The sequence below is a fragment of the Oncorhynchus mykiss genome, chromosome 10, assembly GCF_013265735.2.
Source record: "Oncorhynchus mykiss isolate Arlee chromosome 10, USDA_OmykA_1.1, whole genome shotgun sequence".
In the NCBI taxonomy this organism is placed as follows: domain Eukaryota; kingdom Metazoa; phylum Chordata; class Actinopteri; order Salmoniformes; family Salmonidae; genus Oncorhynchus; species Oncorhynchus mykiss.
Genome location: NC_048574.1, coordinates 10,983,078 through 10,994,984, shown reverse-complemented (window position 1 = coordinate 10,994,984; position 11,907 = coordinate 10,983,078). Strand labels below are relative to the sequence as shown.

Genomic DNA, 11,907 nt, shown 5'->3' with positions numbered 1-11,907 from the left:
ATCAGACCAGAGGACATTTCTCCAAAAAGTATGATCGTTGTCCCCATGTGCAGTTGCAAAACGTAGTCTGTCTTTTTTATGTCAGTTTTGGAGCAGTGACTTCTTCCTTGCTGAGCGGCCTTTCAGGTTATGTCGATATAGGACTTGTTTTACTGTGGATTTAGATACTTTTGTACCCGTTTCCTCCAGCATCTTCACAAGGTCCTTTGCTGTTGTTCTGGGATTGATTTGCACTTTTCGCACAAAAGTACGTTCATCTCTAGGAGACCGAACGTCAACTTAGTGTATGTAAACTCTTGACCCACTGGAATTGTGATACAGTGAATTATAAGTGAAATAATCTGTCTGTGAACAATTGTTGGAAAAATGACTTGTGTCATGCACAAAGTAGATATCCTAACCGACTTGCCAAAACTATAGTTTTGTCATATACAAAATATGTGAGGGTGGCAGGGTAGCCTAGTGGTTAGAGTGTTGAACTAGTAAACGAAAGGTTGCAAGTTCAAATCCCTGAGCTGACAAGGTACAAATTCTGACCATTCTGCCCCTGAACAAGGCAGTTGTTCCTAGGCCGTCAGTGAAAATAAGAATTTGTTCTTAACTGACTTGCCTAGTTAAATAAAATCACTTGTGTGTTTTGCCTACATTGATATTTGGTGTACATTTTGTCACTTTGGTTGTTGGAACTATCTTTTGTATGGGGAACTTGGACTTCATCAAGGTTTATTTGTGAATAAATCTGTCTTTAATAATAGCCAGTGACTACTACACTGACCTCACCACAAGTCACTCCATGCAGTCCATAAGCATCTATTGTACATTTCTCTTGGGTATGCACAAACTATTCTAACATTTTATTCTGTGTTTTTCAAATGCCACCTCAGCAGCAGCAATTACTAAAAAATACTAGATGTGAATAACAACAAATGATTCAGAAGTTGAACCAAAATAAAAAACCTAACCCCACCCTTACATTGTATTCTTACAGAGAATCATTTAAAAAAACATATCAATGCACCACTGCGTTGTGGTAATATGTCACTAATTGCTTCTAATTATTCAGTACAGGATAGGCGAATATTTAATTGAGCGCACGCCCTTTAAACTTGGTGGTGGATGCTTGCCACTGTGATTGGTCGGCAGCCACGAATGACAGCACCTGCTTAGCTACTTAATCAAAACTGACACGAGTTGAGGGAGATATAGGAAGCATCATACCCTCTCCGTACTCACTCTCGACATTAATGCGCGGTTCCAAGCTGAACTTAATTCAAAAGTAATATTTTTTCTAAATTTCCGTTTTTTTTTTTGAGTGCGTAATAGTGCAAATGGAGATGCTACTTACATTTTCTTTAGCGCTCTTTTTAATAGCGTTTCAGCAATTATTGGCGACAGATCCAATCGAATTTCACGAAATCCCTCAAGACAAACATTTGAACCAGCCGAAAAGACGACTCTCACTGCAAAACACAGGTAAGTGAATGCTACTGTGTATTGCAGGTTTAAAATAATAATTCGGATTATAACTTTTTAAACAGGTGAACTCAAAAGAAAAAGATTCCCTGCTTGAATTCTGAGTTTCACATTCTGTCACGAGCCAAAATCACAAAATCAATCATTCTATTACATGTCTTTTGGGGTTATTTAGTCTCTCCCCCCCCCCCCCCCCCCCCCCCCCCCCACACACACACCTGTGGTCGAAATGTGGTTTTATCATAGTCTGTTCCTACGCAGGTACCCAGTGATCTCTAGTTCTGTCACTTCACTGTAATTCCATACGCCTAGTGGCCAGCTCTTTTCCAAGCACCTTCCTGTTTAGATGCCAACACAAGCTCTGACAGCAAGCTGTTTTTTACCCCGGCGCAGGCACACCAGCGGGAATATGATAACAATTTTAGAAGTTGTAGCATTGTTATGATACATTTGCATGTTTTCGAATATTTTATTTGCACCCTATATGACCTATAAGCAGTTTAGCTAAGAAACATACATTGCCAAGGTGGTAGGTTGTGTAGACTACAAAGGAATGATCATATTGTTTCGACATATTTCTAACTAGGTTACTTGAATGTTTGCTATTGGGTTGATTGTTTTTTTTTTTTTTTTATTTAAAAAAAAAAAAAAAATTAAACGCGCAAGTTGCCATTTTGTCTTCAATTACGCACAAATGCATTGAATGGAAGCCCATGTTTTATTTTTTCGATCAAAGCCGTTGTGACACTATTAGCAATGCATTCATGTACTTTTGCCTATCCCCTGCGTTTATGTAATCACCGATTCAATGCCACATGGCGTCAGGCACTCGAATGGTCCCAGCATTCCATCTTCATAGTCATCACTGGTCTAACCCTATTGTAAAAGCTATTTGCTTAATTGGCTACTAAATCATGGACATTATTTTTTTTTTAAATCTCTACTGTATTTGGAACATTATCATTATTGAAAGTATCAGTAAAAATTAGGGATTTTTTTATCATTCCCCTAGCAACCACCACATTGGCACCACGTCAACTTCTGCATTATTATTAAAAAGCTACTGTTCCCTTGTAGTTTTCACATGCCCTCCCTCATGTTCCCTCCATCAGCGGAGATCCAGCACTGTCTGGTGAATGCTGGGGATGTGGGCTGTGGCATGTTCGAATGCTTCAACAACAACTCGTGTGAAATCCAAGGCCTACATGACATCTGTATGACATTTCTGCACAATGCCGGCAAGTTTGACTCCCAGGTATATCCCACTTCTTCCTAACCTCCTGGATTGTGAGTGACTCAGGACTGTTTCTATCGTAGAGGGTGAAAGTGACAGTATCCCCATGCCCTACTACAGCTTACATACATTACATGCTTTATGGAACTGTATAAACATGTTATGCTTATTAGTTATTACAGAACACAATTTGGAAATTGCCACTTCAGATGTATAGCTTTGACGATAATGGAAATTTGGTTTTACGAATATTTGTCAAGCAAATTGCCACCGTTATTGTCATAATTGCTGAAAAAGTTTGAACTCCTAATGCATCTTAGAAAATTAGTTACAACATACCTAGCATTGGGCCAGTAACCAAAAGGTCGCTGGTTTGCTTTCCCGAGCCAGCAAGGTGGTAAAATCTGCTGTTCTGCCCTTGCGCAAGACCGTTAACCGCTAACAACAAATGCTCCCTGGGTGAGGATGTCAATTTAAGGCAGCCCCCCCACACCTCTCTGGGTTAAATGTGAAAGACATTTTGGTTGAAAGCATTGTGCAACTGACTTGGTATCCCCCTTCCCAATACAGCTTTGGAGACACCCGTCTCAAACGACTAGATTTGACCACTTGGAACTTTCGAAAATTAAGCTTCTCTCGACTGCCACTCTACTCGACACTATTACCAACTTTAGCATCTTCATGTTAAAATGAAACTGCTATTGGGTGAACTATATCTACTTGAAAATAAAGTTTAATCCCCCCCTGCTAAAATAAATGTAATAGGATATGATGATTACAACTTCAGTTCACGGTTATTGTCCATTGTCAGCTATACTATTGTACCAGCCCTAAGGTGATGTCAACCTTTGTTATGTTGAACTTCTAAAGGGGAAGTCCTTCATCAAGGATGCCCTGAAGTGCATGGCCCACGGCCTGAGGCACCGGTTCAGCTGTGTGAGCAGGAAGTGCCTGGCGGTGAAGGAGATGGTGTTCCAGCTGCAGAGAGAGTGCTACGTCAAACACAACCTTTGTTCTGCTGTCAGGGAGAACGTCAACGTCATGGTGGAGATGATCCACTTCCAGGACCTCTTCCCCAAAGGGTGGGCATGAAGCCTTCCATTTCATACTAAACCCATTCAGTGTAGTACATTTTAATGGTCCAGAGTCCACATGCTCTGAAATTAAATGACTATAGTAATCTGCATTCAGAAATATAATTGTTCCTCTTCCTATGTCAGGCCTCATGTGGAGCTGGTGAACATCCTGCTGGGCTGTGGCGAGGAGGTGAGGACGGCTATAGCACGGCGAGTGAGGATGCAGTGTGAGCTGAACTGGGGGGCCCTGTGTGGCAGCCTGAGCCTGTGCTCCCTGGGCCGCTCAGATGACCCCCAACACATCACCGTCCCTTCCGCCTCTCTGCAGGGCAGGAGCACACTGCCCCCTGCTGGCCAGCTCTCCCTCCCCAACACCGAACAGGACCAACCAAGAACAGACCAGCTAGGAGACGAGGGGAGCCTTCACCCCTCTAAGAGTCTCAGTCAGAATCCCCTGGATGATGCCACAGACCCTGGGCTCGCTGTGCCCGGTCAAGCACCCAGTACCGCCATCCAGGGGTGAAACGGAGTGCAAGGTCCCTAGCCTGAACACACAACAGATAAGCCCCTAACCTCTGACCCACGTTTCCCCCTCAAGCAACCCTACTACAGACTACCTCTGACCCCCTTTCCCCTCAAGCAACCCCACTACAGATGACTCTGACCCCCTTCCCCTGAAACAACCCTACTACAGACGACCTCTGTTGTAAACAAGGGAGAGTAATGACCTTGTACCATGCTTCTCCATTCCTACTCTCCTAAATGGTACAGGTGACAGGGTATATTTGGTCAAATGTAGATTTTGAGGCCTTGTTTTTCAGTAATTCCATGTTTTAATTACAAGTGATATTCAAAACATATTTTAAAGTAACATTTATTTCATTTGATTCCTTTTTAAAAGTAAATCATGGGCATATCAATCTTACAGTATAAACAATGTATACAGATCCAGGTATCTGTTAGTTCAGTAAAGATGTAAGAGTTTGTCACAGCAAGGACTCTATTGGAACTGGTTGGAAGTTGTCTTACACTTCTTCCCAAAATTGTGACTGCAATATTCCAGGTTTAGCTAGACATGAACTTGGTAATACACACAGTTATGAATTATAGTTTGACAAATTAGGTTTTAAAGAGACCTTAGACTTAATTAAACCCACATCTTGGATGGCTGACTCGCTCTAGGTCCTATTTTTCTAGGTATCCAGAAGATGAGGTAAATTTATAAGTAAACGGTCTATTGTGTTTTACATTATGTCAACTAGTTTCAATACTGCGTTTGTTTTAACTAAATACTAGGCGCTACCGTAAATAAACTTGGAGAGAATAGAGAATTGTGCTTACGCAAGCTGTCAATGTTTCTGCGGAAACTATTTTATTTGCAGTACAAAAGTGAACCGTAACAACTCAATGTCACATCAACTCTGCAAAGAGAAGTCCATTACTGGCCCGTATGATGCCTTGTGTGTGTGTGATTTCTCATCACAAGTAACAACTTGGCTGACAAGTGGCCCTTCTACCACAATCAGGAAAGCTCATTTAAAAGATATCTCGCAACCATAAACTCTGAAACATGGTAATGCGCGTTCACTCCTCGGCAAACATCAGGAAACCTCAGGTGTTATAACAAAACAATGAGACCCATCAAAATGTATTAGTTAAATGGAATGTTGAGTCTTGGCCTGTTCTCACGGAGGCCTTCGTTTATATGTATCAGGGTCTACTGCAATTTTTCATTTCACACAGGATGACCACAGAATGTCTTGTCAAACATTTTCAAATCTGACAGTTTGAATGTTTTTACTAGCTTTTGATCCAACTAGCTAGCTTGTCCTTTAGTAGTAACCTCAATAGTACTCCAAGTAACCTACCTCACCAGTCATGCCAGCTCTAGAGATGTTTAATACTGGACACTTTCAGAGGACATTGAACTGGTATGAATACAACAGACACTCTGCTGTCTCTCACATTTATTTTTTTTTACACTCATTTTGTACAGTTGGCTTGTATGATGTGGATTTTCTTTTGGTATGTCCAGTTGTGCATGTGTAAGATGAGCATCAACTGCCCTCTACACAACTTCTGTCAGTACTATCGGCTAAATGTCATCAAATGGATGACTGCATTCAGACTCTGTACTTGAATACAGCAACTTATTTCTTACGAAGTTTGTTTGTACTCTGATTCGATGTTTAAGTATTTAACTTTTATTTATTTTGACGACTTTTCTTAAGCTATGCATTACCTTTATTTGTGGTGTAGGGTTAGGCCTTGATACAAGCAAACTACCATTTTATACTTTTCATTTTAGTTATTTTGGACATTAAACATTTCAGATACTTTGCCATTTTAAATCTATGACAATGCATTGTAATCATTTTATAAGCATATTGTTGAATAAAACTAACAAATTCTACTAGTTGGCTTGAGTCAACTCTGTAAATTGTTAAATGTAACTTAAATGACACTGACGTGCAGAACAATCAACGTCAGGTTGCGCAAAAGTTGTATCGCGGCAATATTGTAAAATTTGCCAAAATCAGATGTACATAGACACCATCTGTCCATAATACTGTTGCTTACTGCCATCTACTGGTAATACATAGGAGGAATCCAAAGTGGATACTATTCAGCCAGCTCAAGATTTACTGAGGAGTGACTTCGTTCAACCCCCCCCCCCCCCCCCCCCCCCCCCCCCCCCCCCCTTGCCTCATGTTTACGACCATCAATAACCGCAGCGGCCCGACTTCTGTGGCACATTCGCTGCCGCTACGGGCCAGAAGGTTGCGGGTTTGCCGATCAGCCCAGATGAGAACTCTCCCTGGAGCCTGTTTCATTACACTACGATCAGCTAGGGGTTAATCAGATTTATAGTTCTATAAAATACATGCAACAATTTCCAAGTTTCTCTGCACCACACGGACACTTGTAGGTTTACCCAGTATAGAAGGCTTGGTTGACATTTTCTGAATGTTAGACTTTTTGGTGTTTTGTAGCATGTCTCTTCCGTTCAATTGTTCGCTGCACAGTTTGGATTGATTTTATTTGTCTTAAATACACATTTTTAAACTGACTCGGACTGCACAAAATTGGGGACATATTTCTATTGTGGTCCCTTAAAATGTTTAACAAATATATTTACATTATGTTTTGCTCAAAGGGGCAAACCTCTTCTGTGTATGATTGTCAATGATAATGCAACTTATTCCCTTATGCCAGTCACAGGTCTTCTTGTTTGGCTACTGAACAAAAACAAATGTAACGCAACAATTTCAAAGAATGCGTTTTAACCCACAAGGATTTATTAGACAAATACCCCCCTCATGTGAAGAAGCTGGATGTGGAGGTCCTGGGCTGGTTTGGTTACACGTGGTCTGCGGTTGTGAGGCATCAGCTCTGGTAGACATTACTACAGTTAGCATGCCAATTGCATGCTCCCTCAAATTGAGACATCTGTGACATTGTGTTGTGACCTTTTATTGTCCCCCAGCACAAGGATCATGCTGTTTAATCAGCTTCTTGATATGCCACACCTGTCAGGTGGATGGATTATCTTGGCAGAGGAGAACTGCTCACTAACAGGTATGTACATTTTGTTCACAAAATTTGAGAGAAGCTTTTTGTGCGTATGGAACCTTTCTGGGATCTTCTATTTCAGCTCATGAGACATGGGACCAACACTTCACATGCTGCTTTTATATTTGTGTTCAGCGTAGATAGACACATTACATAGATATTTTTTGTCTCTATCAACCTCCAGATAAGTTTAAGGGGAGAGATTAAGTACAATTCTTACAAGCTTGTTTGGGTGGTAGCTTATTTTTCAGACATTTGAGGCTGATGATGAATCATGATGTTTAGGCATATTCAAAGTGACACTGGACTAGTGAGTTGCCAGTCTTTAGGGTGTCTATAGCTAGGTTTCCTTCCAATTGGCGACAGATTTTCATGTGAATATTCAAAAATCTTCATAAAAACAATATGCCATTTCAGAGTTTCCTTTAGGAAAATTTGGCGCCGGACAACATGACAGGGAAGTTTTTAATATACTGGACAAATTACAAATTTAATGGACATCCATACGCATTCAGATCCAACACAGCTAGCACCATCAATAAACAAGGGATGTTTGCCAAATGAGACACATTTACATGTCCTTAAAAACAGCCTATAACAAATGACAAAAAACCCTATTCCTTGTAGGGTTTCGATGTGTAGCATATGCAAAACTTTATAGCCTATTATTTTGGGGGGGATTCCTAAAACAATAATTGTCCACCTCAAGAGTTCAGGTCTCAGAGATTTGAGCACTAAATGTATCAGGGCACTGCATGCAAAGACCTACAGGCTTAGTTGTCTACTGTATGATATTCATATTTTAATAAATACATATAAACAAAGAGAAGCTGAGGCCTAACCCCAGAGAGATGGAGATATGCCAGTGGCATGCTAAGACACCGACATGCATTTCTTAATGTCAGATGGCTACTGCATCTGCTATACAGAAGGAGGATCATTTGTTAATTTCTCTGAACATTTTGTATAAAGGTAAGCATTGTATTAAAGGAGTAACTCTGGTAGGTCTGAAACTTCCTCACCTCAAGTTCAACTTATTTGGACCGCCAAGGCGTACTGCCTTCATATCGTAGGCCTGGGTAGCTAAAGCTTCATAAATAGCCACACCATACCTAAACTTTTGAGGTAAATTTATATCTGTCCTTATGTCATGTGAAAGTGGAGACAGATCTTTGGGCTAGCTAGCAATAATTAAAGAGACTTGAGAAATATATTTGTTTATTCAAAATGTTGTAAAACGGTTGATTCTTTTATACAATAAGTAGTCTTCTATCTCACAACAATTTGCTAAATTCATGTGTTTTGGGAACACTATTCCATCAGCAATACAGATCTACAGTAACCATTTCCTTATTGTATTTGTACATTCCAGGTAAACTGTACAGTAAGAATAAGTAGGGCAATGGGATAAAAAAATATATTTGAAAAAGTGCCCCTGCCAGCTATGAGCCCTGAAACAAGGTTATTCCTCTGTGGTATAGATAGATAATGCATGTCAGTCTGACACAGTGCTGCAGAGAGTCTGACACAGTGCTGCAGAGAGTCTGACACAGTGCTGCAGAGAGTCTGACACAGTGCTGCAGAGAGTCTGACACAGTGCTGCAGAGAGTCTGACACAGTGCTGCAGAGAGTCTGACACAGTGCTGCAGAGAGTCTGACACAGTGCTGCAGAGAGTCTGACACAGTGCTGCAGAGAGTCTGACACAGTGCTGCAGAGAGTCTGACACAGTGCTGCAGAGAGTCTGACACAGTGCTGAAGAGAGTCTGACACAGTGCTGAAGAGAGTCTGACACAGTTCTGGGCCAGTAACCGAAAGGTTGCTAGATCGAATCTCTGAGCTGACAAGGTAAACATCTGTCGTTCTGCCCCTGAACAAGGCAGTTAACCCACTGTTCCTAGGCTGTCATTGTAAATAAGAATTTGTTCTTAACTTACTTGCCTAGTTAAATAAAGGTTAAATAACATTTTAAAAATAGTCTGACAGTTCTGTAGACAGTCCGACACAGTTCTGTAGACAGTCCGACACAGTTCTGTAGACAGTCCGACTGTATGGCAAGAAAAACTCATTGAAAGGTTAGAAAGGCATGACTGTAGTTATATTACAGACAGTTTTGGACAGATATCAAGGGACAAAAATAGATTAAGAACAGGAAATTGCTCACAATTTTCTCTAAATGAAAGGGAACAGCCTTTTTTTCAAAATGTACAAGACAGTTGCTAAAAACAAAGCCACTGCTAGAAAGATGAGTAGTTTGTCAGTCAATTCTCGTCTGTTATATTTTGAGATCAGTTTCCTTCCCAAATGTATGGTTCCTGTCATGGCTTTGAACTCTTCATCAGTTTCCAGGACTGTTCTTGAAGACGTAGCTACATACAGGAGAAAATGTGTACATAATGACTCATTTATCCTAGATTAATAAGAGCGTTGATGGGATGAATTACAATGCGTGCTGGAAATGCAAAGTGTTCTAGACTAGTGGACAAAGCCTAGCACCAACAGGGACACTAGGGGCAGTATGCCAAAGGGACGAGGCTATGTGAATATTTGTGTGCTCACTTTCCAGCAATTTTTGTATGTGAACATCACAACATACATTTTCAGATAAATGGACAAAGTTATCATATCTTATATTTGTTTGGTTGTAGGTTTGATTCCCGGGACCACCCATAAGTAAAAATTTATGCAAGTATGACTAAGTCGCTTTGGATCAAAAACATTGCAAAATGGCATATATTATTATTATAGGTCTGCAAGCCCAAACCATTGGCACCCATTTTGTGACTGTTCTCCCTTCCCGAATGAGTAGTCTCTTACCCAGAGTGCCGATGGTCTCCTCGCTCTGCGACACCGACTGAGCCATCATACGACTGATGCTCATCAGGCTCTCTGTGATATCACCGGATGTCTGGACCAAACTCTCCTTAGTTGCTTTTCTGAGAGGGGACACACACTGCAATTAATTCCAATGCAATTCCAACTTTCTGTGACACCCTGTGACACCCCACCCTCAGGTGACACCCTGTCAACGGGGTATTTATCCACTTGCACGTTAATACGTTTCTTGAAAAAGTACAGAAGAAAGCTGTGAAGAATGAGGATTGCAGGAATAAGAAACTGGACAAATAGAGGGTTAATAAAGCAGCTGTGAGTGAAGAGAAGAGCACCACACACCGTTGTCGCACAGTGGAGTCTCCACCATACAACAGCTCATCTTTCTCAAGGTTGTCAATGGACAGTTTACATGCCAGGTTTGCCTTCCTCCAAGCTGTCTGGTTACTGTAGAGGGAATATTTAGAAAATATTCAGTTAAGGAATTCCAAGAGGAATTGTGAGATCAATGACATTTTAAATAGGAATCTGGATTCCAATCGCATACCTCAGCATCTGTCTACGATTACTCTCTGTCTCACTCAAGATGGCTTGTTTTTCTGTTTCTCTGTCTTGTTCCTTGGCCATTTGCTCCATATTCTGTGAATTGAATGTATAGGTCAGAAGAGTTTTATCTAGCTGATCACAATGAATGCGATGTAAAGTAAGTTAAACTAATGCGTTGAATTACATACCTGGATTCTCAGTCGTAGCTGATTGAATCTCTCTTTTACTTCGGAGTTGAAATCCATCAACACACTTTGTGGCCCCGGACATTCTCTAATGTCCTAAGCAAGATAAGATACATACTTTTTAAACTTTAACTGACCATTCAATATAATCCACATTTGTTTAATAGTTTATTGCATCGCTTTCTCTCAACAATTACAGTAGCTAGCTAGATTAGTTTGCCAAATGTACACTGACTTGTCCCCCAATCACACATTTAAATGACACAAAGTGAACAAAGAAAATATGTAAACAGTTGATAAAATATAGCTACCTGAATGAGAGCTTTAATTTCGAGATCATATTTGATTATTTCTTGTCCACAAATTCGGACGTGGACATCCTGGGAAGAGGCCATTTCTGTTGTTGTACGGCAACCCACAAATCCAAAAAGTGCGTGCTATTTGAAGCGCGTTTTTCAATGAAAAGATTGGGTGTTCAATATAAATGGGAAATGCATTATATGCAATATTAATATAACTCATGAACACATCGTATTAAATATATATATAGGATAAGCAGCTGTGCATAGTCTATATACGAAAAGTACTTATTTGAATAATATTTTTTTTCTTGTGCATTTTGCTATTTGCCTCATGGCTCCTGCATGCTTTGTTGACTACAAACTTTATTTACCAAACCGTGGGACAGACTATCTTTGTTCCCACACTCGGGACTAATCCTGATAGATATCAGTGTGTTGTTTTCTGTAATGACCTTAGTGATCACTGTTTTACAGCCTGTGTTCGTAATGGTTTCTCAGTGAAACGACATGTCCTGCTTTGTCATAGACACTTGCTAAAAAACTTTAATTCCTTTGTGAACTGGCCTCTGTAAAATGGTATAGAATCAGCTTGATCCCCTTCTTTTTTTATATTTTCAGTGTTATTGTTAACAAACACACCCCATCAAGAAAATTAGAATTAAAAACAGGTTCAGCCCCTGGTTCGAAC

The 11,907-nt window shown here is 40.4% G+C and overlaps 2 protein-coding genes across 2 annotated transcripts; one reads left to right on the top strand and one right to left on the bottom strand.

The window, feature by feature from the left end:
* Nucleotides 1-1,191: 1,191 nt before the first annotated feature.
* Nucleotides 1,192-6,196, top strand: LOC110533336 (stanniocalcin-2). Its single transcript, XM_021617448.2, has 4 exons — nt 1,192-1,473; nt 2,586-2,728; nt 3,578-3,789; nt 3,928-6,196. Exons 1-4 carry the CDS (start codon nt 1,329-1,331, stop codon nt 4,304-4,306), a joined length of 879 nt encoding a protein of 292 aa, XP_021473123.2. The 5' UTR covers nt 1,192-1,328; the 3' UTR covers nt 4,307-6,196.
* A 2,361-nt stretch (nt 6,197-8,557) lies between these two features.
* bnip1b (BCL2 interacting protein 1b) lies at nt 8,558-11,361 on the bottom strand. The gene is made up of 6 exons (XM_021617447.2): nt 11,229-11,361; nt 10,921-11,013; nt 10,734-10,825; nt 10,529-10,633; nt 10,172-10,290; nt 8,558-9,723 (listed from the first exon to the last, which is right to left on the bottom strand). The coding sequence occupies exons 1-6, from the start codon at nt 11,310-11,312 to the stop codon at nt 9,527-9,529; spliced, it is 690 nt and encodes a 229-aa protein (XP_021473122.1). The 5' UTR covers nt 11,313-11,361; the 3' UTR covers nt 8,558-9,526.
* Nucleotides 11,362-11,907: the final 546 nt, after the last annotated feature.

Bases quoted from the DNA above. Each gene is read 5' to 3' on its own strand.
- LOC110533336 (XM_021617448.2), top strand. From the start codon at position 1,329: ATGGAGATGCTACTTACATTTTCTTTAGCGCTCTTTTTAATAGCGTTT. The intron at 2,729-3,577 runs GTATATCCCACT...GAACTTCTAAAG, and splicing joins CCGGCAAGTTTGACTCCCAG to GGGAAGTCCTTCATCAAGGA. The intron at 3,790-3,927 runs GTGGGCATGAAG...TTCCTATGTCAG, and splicing joins CAGGACCTCTTCCCCAAAGG to GCCTCATGTGGAGCTGGTGA.
- bnip1b (XM_021617447.2), bottom strand. From the start codon at position 11,312: ATGGCCTCTTCCCAGGATGTCCACGTCCGAATTTGTGGACAAGAAATA. The intron at 10,826-10,920 runs GTATGTAATTCA...TTCAATTCACAG, and splicing joins AGCTACGACTGAGAATCCAG to AATATGGAGCAAATGGCCAA. The intron at 10,634-10,733 runs GTATGCGATTGG...TTCCCTCTACAG, and splicing joins AATCGTAGACAGATGCTGAG to TAACCAGACAGCTTGGAGGA.